At 43.2% G+C, this 22,104-nt stretch overlaps 1 protein-coding gene across 1 annotated transcript in view; it reads left to right on the top strand.

Moving 5' to 3' along the window:
- Window positions 1–22,104, top strand: part of ITGB6 (integrin subunit beta 6) — a 131,125-nt gene that overhangs the window by 85,661 nt on the left and 23,360 nt on the right. The window contains exons 12-14 of the mRNA XM_004577134.4: window positions 13,324–13,413; window positions 18,377–18,511; window positions 18,717–19,134. Of these exons, the coding sequence (XP_004577191.2) occupies window positions 13,324–13,413; window positions 18,377–18,511; window positions 18,717–19,134 (643 nt within the window). The remainder of the gene's footprint in view (window positions 1–13,323; window positions 13,414–18,376; window positions 18,512–18,716; window positions 19,135–22,104) is intronic.

Genomic DNA, 22,104 nt, shown 5'->3' with positions numbered 1-22,104 from the left:
CTCTGAGTTTGAAAGTCATTACAGACACAAACCTGTTTCTTTCTCTCTTTTTTGCTTTGGGTAGGAAGGTCCCTGTAAGAGAGTATTAGAAATTTAATGGAAAAATATGTATTATGAACAAATAACAGTGCAAGAATTTTGAAAATTTGACTCCAAATTATCCTTGTCTTTTAATTCCATGCCCATAAATTTTTTTGAACTGCCCTTATATAGATCTCTGTGTGTACATACATATATTCATATGACATTATCATCTTCACTTTCCAACCACATTATGGCATTATCATCTTAACTTTCTAATGAGATTGTGACCCTCACCTGCTGTTGGCATCTGTACCAGCTCCTCTACAATGGCCTAGTGGGACAAAGTGAGTACTGGCTTTAGTCAAGACCTGCTTTAACCACTTACACCTTCTGTTACTAGGCAAGGTACTCACTTGCCTCGTTAAGGGATGAAGGTTAAAGAAACCAAAAGATGCCTAGCCAGGGTTGCACATTGAATCATGTCCTCCCAAAAGATAGGGTGGAGACATAACATCTAGAATCATAGAATTTGTTGTTGTGGATATAAATTCATTAATATGAGGTCTTACTGGAGTAGAAGTCCCCTAGGACTGATGCCTTTGTACAAAGAGGAAAAGAAACACAGCTACATGTGTGACATAGAAGCAGATTGGAGTGGTGCTCAGGCAAATGGAACGACACCAAGGATTGCTGGTATCATGGAAAACGAGGAAGAAGCAAGGATGGTATCTCCCCAGTGGGTTATGGAAGGAGCATTATAGTTCTGCCGACATCCCGGTGGCAGACTTTGGGTCTCTAGCTAGTGAAACAATGTACTTCTGTTGTTTTAAACTACCCAGCTTGTGGTACCCAAGATAAGGAACATTCTCAGTATCTGACTCCCTCGTGAACCTCTCTCAGGCTCAACAGTGATATCATCAGGAGAGCCACATAGCCATTGCCAGGCCTCCAATGCAAGGGGTCTGGTTGAGAACTCTAGAGTCAGGGACAAGGATACCACTCTACCACTTCATGGGAAAATGAACTCCAGCAAGTTAGTGAAACTCAGCAAAACAGGGGTAACAATGGTACTGAAATACTAGAATCTGTTAAGAACAAAAGGACTGGTCAGCCGAGCATGGATGTTAGCCCTGGTTATTCTTTTTCTGGTGAGTTAGGTGCCGGGCTCTGAGCAGCCCTACCCATGTTTACCTTCTGCACTCTGCAGCAGCACAGTGAGCTGAGGAGAACCCAAGAAGACAGAGTAAGGCAGCCTCTTGTCCCGCCAGCAGACTTGGGTCACTGTGGACTCCAAGTATCTCCTGTGATTCTGAGAATCTTTCAATGCTGTTGCAAGGCCCTCTGAATTGGAAATTGCAGTTCATGGGGGCTTAGTGCTGAGTATTCATCAGCTTTTTGTCACTCAAGCAAAATATTTGAGGCAGGTTTTGCTTATAAAGAATGGGGATTAAATTTGCTTCACAGTTGTGGAGGTTCACAGTGCAAGATCAGTAAGTCCCATTAGATCAGCTTCTAGCTTCAGCATTTCTTTTGGCAGAGTCCTAAAGTAGCACAGAGTACTACATAGCAAGAGATGAGGAATTTGTGTTTGTCTATGTGACCTCTCTCAATATAGAGAGACAGTTTGTTCTTAAAAAAAAAAAAAAGATTTATTCTATTTATCTGAAAGACAGATAGAGCAAGAGAGAACAGAGTTCTTCCATCTTGTTTCACTCTCCAGTTGGCAACAATGACCACCTCTGGGCCAAGCTAAAACCAGGAGTCTGGAACTCCAACTGGTCTCCCATGTGGGTGGCAGGGCTGTAACTACTTGGGCCAACTTCAGTGTTTCCTCAGGCACATTAACAAAGAGATGGATGGAAAGTGACACAGCTAGGACTTGAAATGGCATTTATATGGGATGCTGGTATTTCAGAGAACGGTTTAACCTAAAGTGCCATTACTGGTTTTCCTAGCACCCTAATACAGTCTAATCCATTCCCAAAGGCCTCATCTCTGCAATATCATAATCAGATTAAGTTCCTACCTTTACAATATCACTAGTGTAAGAATTTGGGGATATAAAATCCTGCATGAGTTCTGAAGCCAAATAATATTCAAACTGTACAATCCTAGTACCAGCTCCAAAGAAAGAGCAGCAATACAGCAGGAAGCAGGTGAGATGCCTATGAGAGGGAACCCTTCCCTTGACTCCATCCTCAGGTAGGAAGAATGCAAGTAGAAGCCCATGATTCCCTGTGGGATATCCAGCATCTTGGCATTTCTTCCAGAATGCCCACACCTTCGTGCAGTTTGAGTGACATCCAGATTACCCAGAAGCATTCCATGGAAAATAGTTGCCTCTCTATGCATTGGTCAGAGCAGTCTCATAGCACGGGTCCATTTCAGCTGGGTGCACATATCTCGCCATGGCATGCTAATGTTCAGCTGTAGCAGATCAACTGTTTTTCCAAAATGGTTCTATCACTACAAATGCAGTAAAACCATGTGATTTAAAAAATTTAGCCATTCTAATGAGTACTTCCTGGGATGTCATTGTGGTTTTAATTTATATTAGTTCTATAATGATTCATGATTTTTTTATTTTCCCATACTTGCTTGTTACTTCATAACCATTTTCTTTTTTTATATTATTTCATTTTATGACACAGTTTCATTGGCTCTGCGATTCCCTCAGCCCCTCCCCAAGCCCTCCCCCCATATTGAATTCCTCCATATTGTTACAGTAGTACAGTTCATAACCAGTCATGATTCTCTCATTGCGGGCATGAGCCATGCAGAGTCCAGCATCTTATTGTCAAGATAAATTCAACAGTTTCATTGGGAGACTATCCTTGGTCTGAAAGTAGACCTGGCAGAATATCATTCCCTCCAATGAAAAGCCACTATACAACTTCAACAACAGAAAGAAACATGGAAATTTACAATATCATGAAGTTAACCATATGGTATTGAATGATCAATATGTTAGAAAATGCAAGTTCTTAACTACATCCTGTAACTACTTCACTGACATCTCAATTTTAGTTTATACACAACTGGCTGCTATAAACCTTAAAATGGTTAAAGGGTACTATCCAGCTGTCTTGTGTCTATTTTCATTTTTATATTTAACAGCTTATAGTATTTCAAGCATGATTTTTACTGAACTTCGCAAATTTTAGGATAGTCCAAACAGACTTATAACTCTAACAAGCCATATGTTAATGGTTGAGGAGCAGAACAGTTTTAGGAGGGGTGTGCAGAGAAATCAATACCTTGGGAGTAACTTTGTGTCCTACATAGTAAGGTATATGGGGGTCCAAGCTGACTTTTTCTTGTCTGTTCTAAGCTTTCCTTAGGTCTCTCTCTGTCTATCTGATCTAATTTTGAGGGTTCCGGAGCAACCCTGATCATCATTGCAAGAGAGGGTGGGGAGCCAAAATTGGAACTAAGTAAGGACCAGAGAAAGCTCCTCTCCCAAGTCCCGAAGGAAGTTTGCTGTTCTTCTGTTTCTGAGGACTGCTCAGGGCTCCTGACTGTTGTTCCAATGACATTAGTTCCTGTGAGGAAGGATCTGGGCTTCTTCTATCCCGTGTGAGAGATTCAATAGGGAATGGTTGACCTCAGAGTTCTCGGCCTACAAGGGCACTCCAATTCCCTGTGATCTACTTGGCTTTTGGGATATAGTCCTTGGTGCCCATACTGATAGTACTTGGTGAGGTACCGGTAGTCTCCAGGGTTAGGAAACAAGCCTCCTCCTGTCCTCCTGTATAACCATTTTCTTGACACCTTTTTCCTGGTATGTGAGGGTTGTTTAGATATTTAGATACATGCCATGAATACTTCCTCCTATTCAGTAATTCCTTCTACACTGTCACAATCATATCCTTTGGGACAGGAATTCTTAGTAGACTCTTTTTTAACACATAGATACTGTCAACAAATTTCAATGGAAGGTATAGAGCTATCCCAAATACCCCTGTACAGGTATAGCCACTGTCATTATCAATGACCTCTGCAGAGCATTAACGTTTGTTACAGGTAATGATCCCATGTTAATACAGCTTTATCACCCAAAGTCCATAGTTTGCATTAGGGTTCACTCATAATACTACCCTTCCTGTGTATTTGGACAAAGGTAAAATGATATGTGTACACCATTATAGTGTCACAGAGAGTATTTCCACTGTCCTAGACATAATGCACCTGTTGTTCCCCACTCCCTTCCACTTCAGTCTTGGACTATTACTGTTATTTTTACTATTTTCATAGCCTTTGCTTTTGTCAGACAATTGGCATTTTAGAACATGGAGCATTTCCAGATCAGGTTTTTACTTAGTAATGTGCATGTAAGTTATCTTCATGTCTTTTTCTTGCTGGAGAGCTCATTTACTTTTGGTACTAAAAAACATTCCAGTGTGGCAATGTATCACAGCTTATGTGTCCATTCATTTACTGAAGAGCCTCTTAGTTGCTTCCAGGATTTGTCAATTACAAATAAGATGGTTGCAAACATTTGTAGGCAGGCTGTTGTATAGACATAAGTTTTTAAATCCTTTGGGTTAATACCAAGGAGTTTGATTGCTGGGTCGTATAATAAGTATATGTTTAGTTTTGAAAGAAATTGCCAGTTGTTTTCCTCAGTGGCTTTGTCATTTTGCATTCCCATTAGCAATGCATAAGAGTTCCTTTTTTTCTACATCCTTCCCAGCATTCTGGCATTGTCAGTCACTTGGAGTTTGGCCTTTCATTAGTAAGTGTGCTATGGTACCTCATTTTGTTTAACTGGCATGTTCTAAAGACATGAAAAGTGTCTTTTCACATGCCTATTTGTCATCATTATATTTTCTTTGCTGAGTTGTCAAAGTCTTTGACTCGGTTTTAATTCAATTATTATTGCTGCTGCTGGTTTCTTTTTTATTGTTGAGTTTTTTTTTAAGATTTATTTATTTTTATTACAAAGTCAGACATACAGAGAGAGGAGGAGAGACAGAGAGGAAGATCTTCCGTCCGATGATTCACTCCCCAAGTGAGCTGCAATGGGCCGGTGTGCACCAATCCGATGCCGGGAACCAGGAACCTCTTCCGGGTCTCCCACATGGGTGCAGGGTCCCAAAGCTTTGGGCCATCCTCGACTGCTTTCCCAGGCCACAAGCAGGGAGCTGGATGGGAAGTGGAGCTGCCGGGATTAGAATTGGCGCCCATATGGGATCCCGGTGCGTTCAAGGCGAGGACTTTAGCCGCTAGGCCATGCCGCCGGGCCCTATTGTTGGGTTTTAAGAAATCTTTATATATTTCAGATCACAATCTTTTATCAGATATGTCTTTTCATTGCATTTTATGAAATTCATGAAATCTGCTATGTATTTATAAATAAAAACTTAACAATAAAAACTACTGATATCAGCATTACATTAGTGAATCAACAGAGAAAGAGCTAAGTAAGCACAAGATCTAAAGAGAAGCGATTGATTGCTCTAAGCATTTGATTTTCCAAATTCTTCATTTAAACACACTATTGGGAACATATATTTGATGCAGCAGTTAAGCTGCTACCCGGGACTTTCCCAACCCATAGCAGAATGCTGGATTTGAATCTCAGCCCTTTTATCCTCGGATCCAGCTTCCTACTCATGCACACCTCAAGGAGTAGCAGGTGATGCTCAAAGACTTGGATCCCCGCTGCTTATACAGGAGCCCTTGTTTGAGTTCCAGGTGTTAGGCTTATGGGTATTTTGTTTGAGTTCCACGTGTCAGTTTATGGGTATTTTGGGAATGAACCAGCAGAGGGAAATTATCTCTCTCCCTATCTGTCTCTCTCTCTCCCTGTCTCTCTCTCTCTCCCTTCTTCCCTTAACCCCTCCCTCACCTCTTTGGCTTTCAGATAAAATTTAAAAATTTTAAAAGGAAATTGTAAAAATTGTTTAAAAGAAAAACAGCATTATCTGCTATGTGGCAACTCAAATTCTGCTAGCCCAGCTTCTATCGAGGAGCCAGGGTAGTGTGGTCTCTATAGGCTGATGGGCCCGCAAGGAGGCACAGAATCTAAGTATGAGACTGCAGTAGAAATGCCACAAGAGCAGGACTCACAGGTTCAGATTAGAGTCACCATCCAAGGCAGAAACCAAGAAAAGATCCTCAGCAATCACATGGTTAATACGAATCAGAGTTCTAAGAAGTTCCAATAGGAAAGAGGTCATGGCAGGGGCTGTCCCTTCCTGGGGTGAGGATGCCAAGATAACACAAAAGCCAGAAAGAATTTGCCAAGGTCCTCAGCCAGAGTAGTTTGGAGGAGCAAGCCAACCAACACAAGTATGGAGTGGTGGTGGGGAGGGAGCAGCAGGTGCGCATGACTGCAGGATCCCCAGCCGTCTGCATAGCATGAGCGCACACCTGACATCTGGCTCTGGCAACCCGACCCAGCGCTGCAGGCACCTGGAGACTCCCTGGGAGGAGCCCAAAAGGTGCAATGTGAATTCAGGCATTCTCCTCTGTGTCCTTCCCTGCTTGCCTATTCCATGAATGCCTGCTCTGTTTCTGGCCCTTTCTCCTTCACAGGGAAGTTTCCAGGGAGCAAATGCCGACTGCTGGATGACAGAGTGATCACTTTTGAGATGGGACAGAATGAGCCAATAACTAGGGCTTAAAGAAGGAGGTTCTGAAAATGAAGGTCGTCAGAAAGAGAGTGAGAAAAGCAACCTCAGGAACTCCTGGGTGGCATGGCAAGGAGCAGGGGAGAAAATCCCTAATGAGGATAATCACATAAAGATAACAGAAGTCAAGCCCAAGCACAGGAGCTTACCGTTTTCATTGGCTCATGTAGCAGCATCTTTGCAGTGTTTCTGATTTTTAACATCCAAGCATCATCTTTTAGACTTACAATGCTCTCATTCATTCCATCCAGGTTAGCAAAATCATCCTTTTTCTAATGTTCAACATGTTTAATCATGGCCATTTCTAATAGCACTTTAGAACTTTAATGAAAGGAAGGCATTTGATACATGATATTTACAGTAATCATAATACAAGATTTAAAGTATAATTTTCTTACCAGTGTTCAACCAGGGAGCCAAACTGCTTGCGTTCTTAGCTAATTATCTGAAAAGCTTTTTTGGTGGGGGAGGAGGAATCAACATCCAGAAATTAATTAATAGCTTTCCTCCCCACAATTGTCAGTGCTACAACTGGTTACTGCTACTGGCTGCCAATTCCTTTATACCCTCACTCTAGTGGCAATCATCAAATGCAATTAATGTTAACCACTTATCCTAATAGCCAAATGCCAAATGTCATACCACATGCAGGATCATAATTATGTCTGAGGAAGTGGATGGGGTCGGCTTTGTTAGCCAATAATTAACCCCAAGTTTGGAGGCCACTTGAACTAACACTTGCAGAAAATCCCATCATGTCTCATCCTTGGGGATACCAGCAAGGTTTTCAAGGATGATTGTTTCACACAAAACCAAGAGCCTGGAAATTCTTTCTCAAAAGGGTCTCAACTTTTCTTTTTCAAACTCCGAAGGTTCCCTCTACTTTCCCTTGTGAGATCAGTCAAATTTACACACACATTCCAGCTCCACTTGAGTGAAATTGAAGTTCCTCTTTAGGTATTCACTGTTAACCGCAGGTTGCATGCTTCACAGCCCTTCATGACATGTGTTTATTCGAAGAGGTAAGTCAGTGAACCAAGTCTCCCTCAGACTGTTCAAGTTCTGGCTCACGACAACAGAAGGGTTCTGTGTCAGCAGGCCATGAAGTGGAGTATGGAATAATGTGAGGAAAGGTACTTGGATTACTGCCTGCAAGCCCTCTACATGATAAAACACAGTGCCAAAGCAAAGCAACATCTGACTCATTTAAGAGTTCAGATTCCAGCAACTTCAAACTTTCACAGGATTATTAACACTGAAATAGGAAGAACACTGCACAACCTACCCATCAAAACTGAAGCTCATTTTTTTTTCATACAAGATGAATTAAAAGGCTTGGATTTATCCAGATGCCCACCTCCAGCAAGTGACCAGGAACTTCAGCCTGCACCTTATATTCCGATGGCACCAAAGTACTCCTGGCAGCATTGGTTCTTCCTCTTGGCATCCCTTATCATGATCTAATTACTTTGTATCACTATGGCAATTAATGATAAGTATTAATGCTACTTGAGTGTGTGAGTTTTCTAAGCTACTTAAATCTTTGGAATAAGATAGAACATCAAAATTCCATTTGAACTGCTCAAGATGCCCTGAATCCTTTAGTTGAAACCTATTTCTACATACAATTTTAATAAACTCATTCATGCAATTTCACAATACACAGAAACTTAGAAGACCAGAGCTGACAGAAAAAGCCATTGTGTCTTGTCGATGCAGCACAACACATTAAGCCTACTTAATGGATGTTGTTGAATGCAACGGTAAATGAATAAATGAGTAATTAGTGGGCAGTGACACCTTAGCACTTAACAAGGAGAAAGTTAAACGTATTTAAAAACAAATGCAAGAAAGAAAAGCATAGCCATCAGGGGCCACTTGGTACAGGTGTGATCTCTCCTTGGCTTTGAACAGCCTTTGATCATTATAGAATAATAGTGAACATTGATAAGTATAGCTCTGTGCCTTCAAGGAAACAAAAAAAGTGTTCTTGAGAGTCTTTGTTTAACAAGACTGGGATGTGGATTGTGGCTCACACACTTACATAACTTGTCACTTGAAAATGTTTTGCTGCCAGGCCTACCACTACCACCTTTTGTGCCCGGATACCCAGAAGTCAGCTCTTGGGGGATGCAGAATTGTGGGGGTGGAAGGGAGGATGGGGGATGGTGGCAGGGGTGACCGGGGCTCACTACAGGCAGGTGGAGTGGAGCCTGGGGATTTTCCACGTGCATGGTCCCAGAATGGTTGGGAAGGGGAGGATCCTAGATTAGCATGCTGGCCTGGTGTACTGGTGTGCCGGGCTTGGGGAACTTTGAAAGGGCCTGGACCTTGGATGCATGGAGGGGTAAGGTCCCAAGGCCAGCACACATGCCAGGAGCTTGGGATCCTAGTGGGTGGGCAGAGCTCCAGCCCAGCACACCACTTCACTGGAAGATCAGCTAAGAAGGCTGGGCTGCAGAACCCATGTGCTCTTGGGCACCAGGACTGTGGGTTGATCAGTGAAAGGGGCAAGGAGATAGGTGGGAGGGAAGACCACTGAGGGAGTATGTTACAGGTAAGTAATGGCTTCAGAAGGATTTCTATTGACAAGGCCACTCTACTTGCCCATAAGCAAAGGGGATGAGACTGAGTGGTTTAGAGGGGGAAGCTGGAGGCCCTTTCTGGGTCAGAATGATGCACCAGCTCACGTGGGAGACCTGAGCTGGGCCAGTTAGCATTGACTACTGCAGAACACATTGTGGTGCACACTAAAGCTAGGGCTGGGGGCCTAGCTGGCAGGGCTAGATCACAGTACATACCAATGAGAGTTGGAACAGGGCATGGGTCACATTAGGCTGGGCCACAATACTAACCAGTATATGAGAGAACCAAGTCTGGGGAATATCTTGTTGGAGATATATGGGCCCACCCCATGAACTGCAATTTCCACTGGCTTGCTTAAGAGCTAGGAGTGGTGATGTGCTGAGCTAGGCATGATCATGGAGTCCTCCCCAATAATGGGTACTGGAGTTTGGATCAGATTAGGCTAGTCCAAGCTACAACATCTGCAGGTGCATCCAAGAATAGGGGATGGGGCATGCCAGACCACAACATCCACCAGCTCATACAAAGGTTGGGACGAAGGGGGCAGACTATGCTGGCTAAGGGTCTAGTACCCACCAACACATGTGAGATCTGGGTATAGAAGTGGGCCTGGTGGGGGGACTTGGGAAACTCCACTGCTGGGATGTAGCTCCTGCTGGTAGGCATGTGCTTTAGGCCTGGGTGTTGGTCAGGCCAGGCAAGGCAGTCTACTCGCCAGTAAGTGTGTGGGTTGGTTCTGGAGGGGTGTGGACTGGGAAAGGTCAGGCCAACCTTAGCCCACTGGTATATGCAGGAGCCAGGCTAGAGTGTGGGTCATGCTGGACTAGGTTATTCTACCTATCAGTTTGCATGAGCCAGGGAAGGCAGCAGACTGGGCAGAGCTAGGCTGAATTCACCTGCCAGCAGGAGTTGGGACTTGGGGTGGGAGTTGCAGGCAGAGTTTGGCCTGGTCAGGCTGTAGCATCCAATGGCAAAGTTCATGACAGAGGATAGGCTATGCCAAGCTGGGTCAGAGCAACCACTGGCACGTGCAAGATCTGTAGCTGGAAACAAACCTGGTTTGGAAACTAAGAGGATGCCGCAGCTGGGTTTTAGTTCCTACTGGTAACTACAAGAGCCAGAATGGGTGCAGTGATCTGGGCTGGACATGACTGCAGTGTTCCTTGGCATGGATGTGGACTGTGTCTGTGGTGTGCAAGACTGGGCTAGACTCCAGCACCCACTGGTGCTTGTGAGAGCCAGGGTGCATATGGTACAGGCTGGGCTAGGTCTTGGCTTCCGATAAGCTATGTGAGAGCTGGGTCTGGGTGTGGTTCAGGTATAGCTGGTCTGTAGCACCCAACAGTAAGAACCAGAATTAGTGCAAGCTGGTTGGGCAAGCTCCTGTGAGACAGGAGGTAGACCAGGTCAGGCTGGGCCACGAACCCACTAGTGTGTGCGATATCTGCCACTGGGAAGAGAACTGTTAGAGGAGCTTGGGGAATTCCTCTGTTCCTACAGGTGAGTGCAAGAACCAAGGCAAAGAGCAGTACAGTCCAGGCCAGGTTATGGTACCTGCTGACATATGTGTGGGTCAGATCTGCGAGCAGGCCGCTGGGTCAATTCATGATAATCACCAGCGGATTTGAGAACCAGGATGGGGTACAGGACAGGCCAAGTCAGGTCACAACACCAGCCAATTAACATTAGGACTGGGACTGCGAGCTGGCTGGACTGGGCTGTGCTATAACACCCACCAGCATGAGCTGGAACCGGGGGCTGCCTGGGCTGGGCTAGGTTACAGAACCTGCAGGCCAATGCCAAGGTGAAGCAGGCCAGGCCAGACTTGACCACAGTACCCACTTGACCACAGCATCCACCAGGCCAGACTTGACCACAGCACCCACCCATGTGAGACTGGGGTAGAGGGGGTGGTTCAAGCCCAGTAGAGGGGCTGTTAGGGCTCCCCTTCTTGGAGCTGCTCCCACTGGTGAGCATGAAAACTGGGACTGGGGACCGACCTAGCCAAGTAGGACTATAACATCTGTTAGCCTGCACATGAGCTGGGTTAGGGGGAGGGCCAGGCTAGGCTAAATGACTTGTGCATTCATGAGCTAGAGTTAGTGCAAGATGGTTGGGCTTTGCCACGGCATCAGCTGGCAAGTGGTGGTACTCGGAGCAAATCCTGTTAAGCTAGACTGCAGTACCACCTGGAGAGTACAAGTTCTGGGATTGGGAATAGGCCTAGTAGGGAAACTGTGGGCACTTTGATGGGCTGCAACTCCCACTGGTGAGCAGGATAGCCAGAGCTGGAAGTGGACCTGGTAAGGCAGGTGGTGACACCTGCCAACATGGGTATGGGTTGGACAGAGGAGTTAGTTGGACTGAGCTAGGCTTCAATGCCTATTGACATATATAGTAGCTGAATGGGATGTGGGACAGACTAGACCATTCTGCTTCGCATATTGGAAAGCACAGAAACCAGGCTGCAGGTGGGCCTAGTGAGGGTTATTGGGGGTTGCTCTGACTAGGCCGCAATTTTTGCTGGTATACGTGAGGGCTGGGTGTATTATGGGCAGGATTGTTTTATGTAAAAGACAGGATTGGGGACAGAACTAACCCAGTAATTTTAACTACCACTATGTGTGTAGGCCAATGCGGGTAACAGAGCTGGACCCCATACTGGCAAGCACACACAAGAGTCAGGTCTGGGATCACCTCAAATGAGGTTTCTTTGGGAATTCCCTCGGCTGGATCACTAGACTCAGAACTCCTACCACGGTGAAAATCACAGGCTATGTGGTCTGACTGTGGAGTGCATGTGTCAGAACTGTGCCTCCTCAGTAGCTTAGATGGGGCAGTAGACAGCATGCCCAGATGCACATAGAGAATATGGCAGTACATTGGGGCCTGTAGAGGACATTGAGTATCATACCAAAGGAAGGAAAGCAGAATAAATTGGTCAGCTACTCCAGCCAAGTGTTGACAGCAAATATCTGCATGAATGGAGACTCCAAGGTGGACTATGTCAGCCAACAGACCTTGGAAAGATTTCCTCATTCTTGCATTGGTAAGATAACATCATTTCAGAATTATCGAAACCGCTTGAGCAGAATCCTTGGAGCATGCTCCACACTGGGGACCCTGGGATGACATTTGGTGGCGGTTCCCCACCCCGTGTTCTGAAGTGGTTGGGAGGCTAGGTGCAGCTGTACCCTTGTCTCTTCCCTGTCCCCAGATACAGGAAAAAGAAAGAGAAAATTTGGAATCAAAGGTGTCACCCACTTTCCTCTAATCCTTGACCCTTCCTACCCTAATCAACTATATAAACATCATCAAAAATAAAAGTAAAAAAAAAGTCTAGTTTAAGAGACAGGTGATATTTAGCTGCCTGAAAATTCCCATTCTTTCCAATGGTTCATTCTTACAACAGGCTCAATACCAAGAGTGTTGAACTGATACTGGGAGTTGAACTGATACAGTCCACAAGCCTGGAGAATATGGAAGGTTTAGAATCAGATTGTGACTCACTTCCTCATGAAAAGTGGGAGCATTCTAAACAACCGCAGCACAGTGCCAACCTTCCTGGTAGGAAGAGAAGTGTTAACAGCAAGCATTCCATCACTCACTCCCTTTTACCACCAATATTACTACTTAAGGCCCCCAAACTCCATGACCTAAAGAATACCCTGATTCCCTCACTGCTCATGCATGCCAATGCATGGTTCCAATGTTAAAAAAGAAAAGAAAAAAAAAGTGTCTGGATATAGGCTCACAGTGTTTTGAAGCAAAGATGCCATACAAATCTAAGACTTCTGTTGGGATGCACACCTCAATCCTAGACAAAGGCAAATACAGACCCTCAATCTCTCTAGTGGCCACTATGGCCAACCCATTTCCCACTTGAGGCAAGAAGTAGCATGATGTGTGGTGTCCACTTCAGGAAAAAGGCCCTATTATTATCAGAAGCCATTTTCCCCATTGCACCCCCTAGCCTGGCCAGGAAAACAGAGATGATGCCAGACAGCAGGATGAACCCTCACTAACGTATCTTAATTGCCACCACAAACACTGACTCCTTCTCCCTTTTGGTTCACAGAACTATGCGAAGCTCATTCCTGGTGCTACGGTGGGGCTACTGCAGAAGGACTCCGGAAATGTTCTCCAGCTCATCATCGCAGCCTACGAGGTATGGAGTTTCACAGGGTACTCTTTTCTCATGTTCCTATGGCTTTCAAAAACTAAGACATATTTCAGGCAGTGAGAGGCATTCTCCTTTGTTGGTACAGTGTTTATCCAAAGAAAAATGCCTCTGTGTTAATGCAGCCAAAATATAAATTATACTCTATGCTTACATCATTTGTAGATCTTCCACCTGACAGGTAGAGCAAACAAAAGGTAAAAAAAAATCACAAATCTGAGCTTCAATGCAAATTGTTTTTATAATAAGAACCAACCGCAGGACTGTCCCCGGCAAATGCTAATTTGACTGAAAAGGCTCCATGAGTCATACAATTAAGCCCTCTGTCTGAAAAAAATTAAGTTTAAATTACCAGTGAGTAACAGAGTTATATGGAGCACTAACTCTGCAGGCTTAATGAGAAGAGACCTTAATGAAAGCAAAAACACAAGCATTGGCTATGCACCAAAATCCTTACAGCATACCAGGCACACCATGTCTCGGGATCTCTACTTTGGGGAAACCGGGAATTTTTCCCTTGGTTTTATTAGTATTTATACAATCTTTTGCCTTGATTTGGCAAATTAATACCCCAGGACAGAATTACTCCCTTAAAATAAGATCCATAATTGCAAGTGACTATTTCTTATCCCCATTACATAACTCAGTTATCACTGAAGGAGGGCCAACTATCAACTCTTTGTTTACTAAATACATAAAAATACAAACAACCACACACACACACACACACACACACACACAGATAAAAATGAAATTCTGAATTAGGAAAGGCATGAAGAAGTAAATTTTCATAAAGCAATAAACTCTTAGCATTTGCTATTTACATATTATCTAATCATGAGTGAAATCCTCCCAATATGTTTTTTTTTAAAGTTTATTCATTAATTACATTGTGTTGTAATTTCGTAGGAACTGGGATTCTCCGCACCCCTCCCCACACCCTCCCCACATGGTGGGTTCCTCCACCTTGTCCCAATATGTTTTAAAATTACAAATCAGAGATCCACACGCTACAGATGCCAATACTTAGCATATACTGCAACAGTGTTCCCTAAATGACATCAAAATCATCAGGAAAAGAGTTTCTTCCCCAAATTCATTTAGTTTGCTGAGAGGCAGAAGTGACAGGGAGAGAGAGAGAGCAACAGCAAGAAAGCAAGAAAGAGACAAAGGGAGAAGGGGTCTGTCATCTGCTAATTGACCTCCCAAATGGCTGCAACAGTTGTGCCTTGATCAGCTAAAGCCAGGAGCCTGTAACTCCATCTGGGTCTCCTATATAGGAAGAGACCCAAGCACCCAGGGCATTCTCCATTGCCCTTCCCAGGCACATTAGCAGGGAACTGGATTGGAAACAGAGCAGCTTGGACTCAACCTGGCACTCACATGAGATGCCAGCATTACAGGTGGCAGCTTAACTCACTGCATCACAATGCCTGGCACTGGGAATCCTTTCAAAAACAGGCATGGAGGAAGAAAGGGACATTCTACCTACTGGTTGACATGTGTGTTAGGACATGTAGTTCACATGTTGGAATGTGCCTGAGAGGCAGTGGTAATGGCTCAAGTTGTTGGCTTCCATGGCGAAGACCTGGATTTACTTCTCAACTCATGGCTCAGCTCTGGTCATTGAAGGCGTTTGGGAGTGGACCAACAGATAGTAGCTCTCTATATTTTATCTCTGCCCCCATACCACCTCTCTCTCTCAAATAATTTTATAAATAAACAAATAAATAAATAAACAGGCACATCCAGATTACTCTCACAGATGCCTTTTATGAACGTTAGGGGAAACTGGAGTTATATTTTTGGAGAAAAGAAAAACTCTCTAATGACTCTGATTGACATCATCAATTTTCCCATCATCACCCGAAGAGGAAAAGCAAGGTTTTCCTTCACAAGTATTTCATTTCCTTAAATAATGAACTGCGTATGTGCCCACTAAAATTATAGGATGGGGTCTTTTATGTCACTGATACCCTCAGAAATTTCAGTTTTCTCAGGTCACATCAAAAAGTAACAATCCACATTGCCTCATGCTTAAAATTCTTCCAGACCGGGGAGTTTGTCAAGAAAACACTGTGAAAACCTTCCTCCCTCACATGCAGTAATTAAAGGTCTAATGTGTAGAATCACTGAATCAGAACACACTCCTTTTCTTTAATCCGATACTCTGGAAAAGTATGGGTCACTAGCATTTTCAAAGAGAGCAAGCAAACGCATCATCAAAAATATCTGCCCTTCCTGATAGGTGAGCCCAATCTGACCACCTGCTTGCACTGTCAGAGGTTGTGGCTCAGTTGATGGCCCCCAATCACTCACACAACGACAGGGTAGTTAAAAATCAAGGCACTACATATTTGAATCAGATCTTGTGACCTTATTTTCCATCACAAAAAAAAGAGTATTAAGGGCAGGCATTTGCTCTCGCAATTCAGACACATGTTGGGATGCACACATGCCAAGTAAGAGTGCCTGAGTTCTGCTACCAACTCCAGCTCCCTGCTGACATGCACCATGGAACTGCTCAAGTGGTTGGGTTCTACCTCTGTGTGACATGTAGAATGACATGTAGACTGAACTCCTTGCTCTGTCTTCCACCTAATCCAGATCTGGCCATTGTGGGCAACTGGGGAATCAAGCAACAGATGAAGACTTTCCTGTCTCTGTCTCTCTCCCCCTCTGAAATAATAAATGACTAGATTTACTTAAACAAAAATTCTATAGAAGTATCTCTCAGTTTTACACAATGTTGCTCTATAAATTATTGGAGCTTGATGACTCAAATAGCAAAATATGCAATAGACTGTGATGATATATTTTTCTTCCAATAGTTTTAAATGTATTCTAAGAAGACTTGAAAAAAATGGGAACCCATTGAGTGAATTCCTTTCTAGTTAACAAAGAGAATGGGGAAGATAATACATTGAGAAGACATCTAAAATGCTTCATTTTTTAAAAAAAGATTCATTTATTTTTATTGAAAAGGAAGATTTACAGAGAGAGGAGAGACAGAGAGAGAGATCTTCTATCTGCCAATTTACTACCCAAATGGCCACAATGGCTACAGCTAAGCTGACCTGAAGTCAGGAGCTTCTTCAAGGTCTTCCACATGGGTATAGGGTCCTAAGGACTTGGGCTGTCCTTGACTGCTTTTCCAGGCCACAAACAGGGAGCTGGATGGGAAGTGGGGCTGCCAGGACATGAACCAGTGTTCATATGGGATCTTAACACATACAATGCAAGGCCTTCAGCCACTAGGTTATCATGCTGGGCCCAAATCCTTCTGGTTTCTACTAAGGCAGAAAGATAATCTGTACTGATAATGTGGAGCTACAAACTGTCAGAATTTTACAGTACAGTGGCAATATTTTTAAAAACCTCCAGTACTGGATGTGTATTCTCCCATTAACTGCCTTCTTTGTCTAAGTGTGTAATAAAAGGTGTTCAACACCTCAGATGTCCAGGGTAAGCTCTGCTGTTGACATTTACATCCACGAGGGCATTGATTGGTCGGTTTTGCCTGACATATCGGAGATGCTCAATGAGTGCCTAAGTGAAATGATGACAAATACAAATGAACATTTCTATGCTTTCCTGGAGGACTTTATATCAAAATGATCCTGGTCAAATTTGGAATTCGATTCTCTGTGTGCTGAAATGTCCTCCATGTTAGATTATGTCACTCACTGGTCCTCATTAGTGCTGCCATCCACAGATTTTCAGGTCATTTTCCACTTTTCTCTTTAAGCTTAGAATGTGCTGTTCCATGGCCCCCAACACTCCTGTCTTAACTCTTGATGGTTTTAGTCTGAGTAAAATTTAGAGGATGTCAGGGTCTTCTTCTTATAGTGTTGGCCAGATCACATTGAATGTTTAAAGCTGAATGTGCTTTTAACATGTTAACTGCACAATGGGTATATGTACTCAAAATTTTCTGAATTAGCTGAAGAGTAACATAATAATATTCTAATACTTACTCTGCTTTATTTTGTATTTAACTTTGGCTATTTTCTCCTCAAAATATACTTTTATCCTATAAGTCAACAAAGAACAACAACAAAAAAAGGTCAGTTTTATGATGGGAGAAATTCAATCTTGTAACTCCCCAGAGCTGTCTGAACACTAATGTACAAGTATTGACTTTACAGCACCATTTTCACCTAGGTTTCAACCTCTGTACAATCAGGTCCATCTTAGAGTTAGCAAGGTATACTGCCACGTTCTGAGAGTTGACAATCACGAGTAGCTTTCATTCATGACAGCCACTGTCATCATTTCCATTTGTTAAATACATTATTGCTACTATAAAAGTTAGTTTAATTGCCACTTAAAATACATTCAAAAAGTGTCTGCTATGATTTGAAGTTAAGTATGCAGATATGTACCAAAACATAGCAGCAGGGTGCAAATTTGATATCAGTGGGAAGATATTCACTGTTGAAAGAGTTACTGCAATTCTGTAGCCTTTCCAAAGCAACAGCCAGTTGCTCTTATGGGACCCAAGACATAGTGATACTTACAAGCAAAGGAAGCTGTTGTTTTATGTTATCATTGAGACATAAGCAAAAGAATTGTCTTTTATATGCCAAGCTGCGCAACTCAGGGAAGGAGAATTTGCCAAAACCCTCAGAGTGAATAAAATTATTTTCAAAGCCAAATTGCTTGAGACTGATGGGAATAATTCATATATTCTGCCAAACTGTCCCCAGGTATCTGTCATAATTTAATTGTCATAAAATAATAGCATATCTTATAACTGATGGCATCTTCAATTTGATTACATATGAAATACACTGATTGCACACTTTCTTGCTTGATTGATGATACAGTGAATTTATTTCAAGCCCTATTTGGCATTATTCATTCTTAGTTTAATGAGCATGATTCAGAGTTGCTTCTCGTGGCTGTATTTTGCTGTGACCTCATTTAACTCTTAATGCCTTAACTAAAGGAACTGCGGTCTGAAGTGGAGCTGGAAGTACTAGGAGACACGGAAGGAGTCAACTTGTCGTTCACAGCTATCTGTAACAACAGCACCCTCTTCCCACACCAGAAGAAATGCTCTCACATGAAGGTGGGAGACACAGTAAGTAGAGAACCTACAGGCCCTCTGAAATAAATAAGCCAGTGGATCAGACCCTAGCTTAGCTCACTGAAGTTTTGGGTTCTTTCATGAATTTCACAGATCTCCTAAGAACTTTTTTTTGCAGAGCAGATTGCCTTGCAGCTTTGGTCTCTCCTGCCTCTTGTTGGCTGGAGGAAACAGGTGCATTTGTTATGTTTTCTTGCAGGCATCATTCAATGTGTCTGTAAGTGTAACAAACTGTGAGAAGAGAAACCAGCACATTATCATAAAACCTGTGGGCCTGGGAGACACCCTGGATATCCTGGTCAGTCCCCAGTGCAACTGCGACTGTGAGCAAGAAGTGGAAGTAAACAGCTCCAAATGTCACAATGGCAATGGCTCCTTCCAGTGTGGAGTGTGTGCCTGCCACCCAGGCCACATGGGTCCTCACTGTGAGTGTGGCGAGGATGTGCTGAGCACGGATTCCTGCAAGGAGGCCCCTGATCTTCCCTCATGCAGCGGCAGGGGTGACTGCTACTGCGGCCAGTGCGTCTGCCACCTCTCTCCCTACGGAAGTATTTACGGGCCGTACTGTCAGTGTGACAATTTCTCCTGCGTGAGACACAGAGGACTGCTTTGTGGAGGTAGGCAATGCTCTCAGTCCATATCAGACACGGGCTACACAGCTTCCTGGGCACAGGAGCTATTCAGCAAATGTGTGCTACTCAACTGAATGACTTCATGTTTAGGTTGAGACTTCTTGAATCTTCCCCCCCCCCCCCAGCCTTACCATTTACTCTGGGTGGAATCTCTGCCTACTGAATTTGTGGTTAGCCAAAAGATGGCAATGAAACCCCAGACTCAGTCAAAATGCCTGGGATGTGAACCCACACTTTTCTGGATCAAGCTCCTGGCTCTGTCCCAATCCTTAAAAGCCCATTACTTTAGAAATACCCAACAGCTAGGCTGCTAAACACACATACTGCCAAGGCCAACATGGAGCACAGCCTTGAGGACCTTGACTCTTCACTGTGCCAGATCCTAGACTATGCACGGGGTCTAAGAAAGTGAGGACAGATGTGAAGGAGGAGATGAAAATCTACCTGGTGCTTCTTGAGAAATTTGAGAAGACCTAAAAATAGGAATATTTATGTGTTAAAATTCCTGGTAGATGTAAAGCCACTATAGTTCAAGGATATAAGAGGAAACTTCAAAAAGCACATGGAAACATTAAATCAAAAATGTTTTAGCAACAAATTTTTAGTTTCTTTTAACACAGTTTCTTTAACTTTCTGAAGCATCCTCATGTTACATATAGCATGATGTACCATCATTCTGGTATATACATGATATATTTATGCACGGTCTATTAAAGCAAATATTATATGCATATTAACACTTAAATTATTACCATAGAGAGAATAATTTCACACACTGCATCAACCCTACTTCCCACTTTTTTTTTTTTTTTAAAGATTTATTACTATTGGAAAGCCGGATATACAGAGAGGAGGAGAGACAGAGAGGAAGATCTTCCATCCGATGTTTCACTCCCCAAGTGAGCCACAACGGGCCGGTGTGCACCAATCCGATGCTGGGAACCAGGAACCTCTTCCAGGTCTCCCACACGGGTGCAGGGTCCCAAATCTTTGGGCCGTCCTCGACTGCTTTCCCAGGCCACAAGCAGGGAGCTGGATGGGAAACTGGGCCTGTAGGATTAGAACCGGCGCCCATATGGGATCCCGGGGTGTTCAAGGCGAGGACTTTAGCCGCTAGGCCACGCCGCCGGGCCCAACTTCCCACTTATAATTGATAGACATTGTTGCTACGATTGAAATATTCACTGACTGTTGAATTGAAGCTCTAACATGTCAGTTTTTCACAGTATGGAAGCAAACAGATCTTCAAACGCAGAAAGCCATTATCTCTACAGAAAAACTAAGTGAGTCAAGTTTCTAAATCAACATCAGGAGTATATGAAAGAGTCATTTTCCGAAAAGAAAGATGTGAGAGGCAGAACCTTAAAGAACTGCCAGCCTTTTGAAAATCACCAGGTCCTCTCTGATTTCTTTACTACTGCTGTTGCAGTGGTCAAGGTGTGGGTTGTTCTGAGTAAAATCTGCTTCCCTGCCTACCCTGTGCCCAGCAAAAGACCAACAAAAGTAGGGCGTGTCTCAATGGAGACATACCCCTCCTCTCTCCTAATGCAAACAGGACCCAAACAGAGGTCAGCTATGGCCAGCTACAGCCACCCCCACACTACAGGAAAAATCTATGTGGCAAAGTCCCACCATGCATTTCTAGCACAAGTTTCTAAGAAAACATAAGTGGAATCCAATAACAAAAGAGTGTTATTAACACCATCTAAATTTCACCCTTTAAATCTTAGATGAAACCAATCTAAGGCGCGTAAGTTGCTAAACTGTGTTTAGCAGCAAGGTATTTCCTGGCAGCCTTTCACTCTATTTCATGCCATGAAAGAAAAATATAAATTTAAAAAGAGATAAGTTAGTCCGTGCATTGTAGTTAGGAAGGTCTAACAATAGAGCCTTTCTTTGAATCAGTTGCAGTGATTGCTAAGGAATTCCATTTGGAAACCACAATGATTTCTTCAGCTGGACTCTCAAACTTCACTCGACCAATTTCTTCCTTACTGTGGGATGCTTTATGATCCTCAATCATACTGTCTCCCCAAAGCTTTGTTCTGTTTCTTAGCAGTACCAGAAAACAATATTGTGTTATAATGAGGAACCATTTCTCTAAAGTTACAGGAAAAGAAAGTACAATTATTGAGATTCAACATATAGTTATGGGGACCTACCATATGCCTAGCTTTCGGCTTAGGACAGCGATGAAAACTGCCTGCCATTGTGGACACCATGTTCTGCTGCAGTTACTGTTTTCAGCAGCAGGGCTAACTAGGCTACTGCTTTATAACTTGTGTGGATCTCACTTTTTTTAAAACCAGCAGACAGCATAGGCCACTTTTCTGAAGGTCTGTTATCACAGTGTTCTTCTTCATACCATTTCTTTCATCCACCTGTAAGTACTCAAAAATATAGGGCTCCATTGATTTTGTTTTTTCCTTGCCCAAATTCCATTAATGTCTTATATTTTGATTCAAGGAGCCTGGAAGCTCTAACAGGCAAATGACATTAGAGAAGAAATTTCCTGCCATTAGGCACTTACAGCTATTGTCAAATGCATCCCGGAGAGATCCATCCTTCTAAAGAGTTGGGTAAATCTTTTCTTGCTATTTGGTTATCATCTTGCCTTTACATGAAACCAACAAGGTTTTGCTGCTGTGTGAACAGGTGTGTCAGATAATTGATTGCTTGAAGACATCAACTGGCCACTTTTGTAATCATGTTAATGGTTCTGGAAGGCCAGCAAAGAGGAAGATTTCTCTATTCTGAAAAAGGAGTCCTTCAATACATGGGCCATATATGGTCCCTCTCTACTCTACAAGGAGAGTTTCTAAATTTCTTCCAAGTAATTCTGACAGGCAATTACAAACTGGGGCATTCACAAAACATTTGGAAATGTTCATTTAAAAATATTTATAAATTATATTAAAACCTCCAAATAGACTATAATATAGAAGCTTAGGTCAT

Source organism: Ochotona princeps, chromosome 5, assembly GCF_030435755.1.
Source record: "Ochotona princeps isolate mOchPri1 chromosome 5, mOchPri1.hap1, whole genome shotgun sequence".
NCBI lineage: Eukaryota > Metazoa > Chordata > Mammalia > Lagomorpha > Ochotonidae > Ochotona > Ochotona princeps.
The sequence above is the reverse complement of the archived record's forward strand: the minus strand, read 5'-3'. Positions and strand labels throughout refer to the sequence as shown.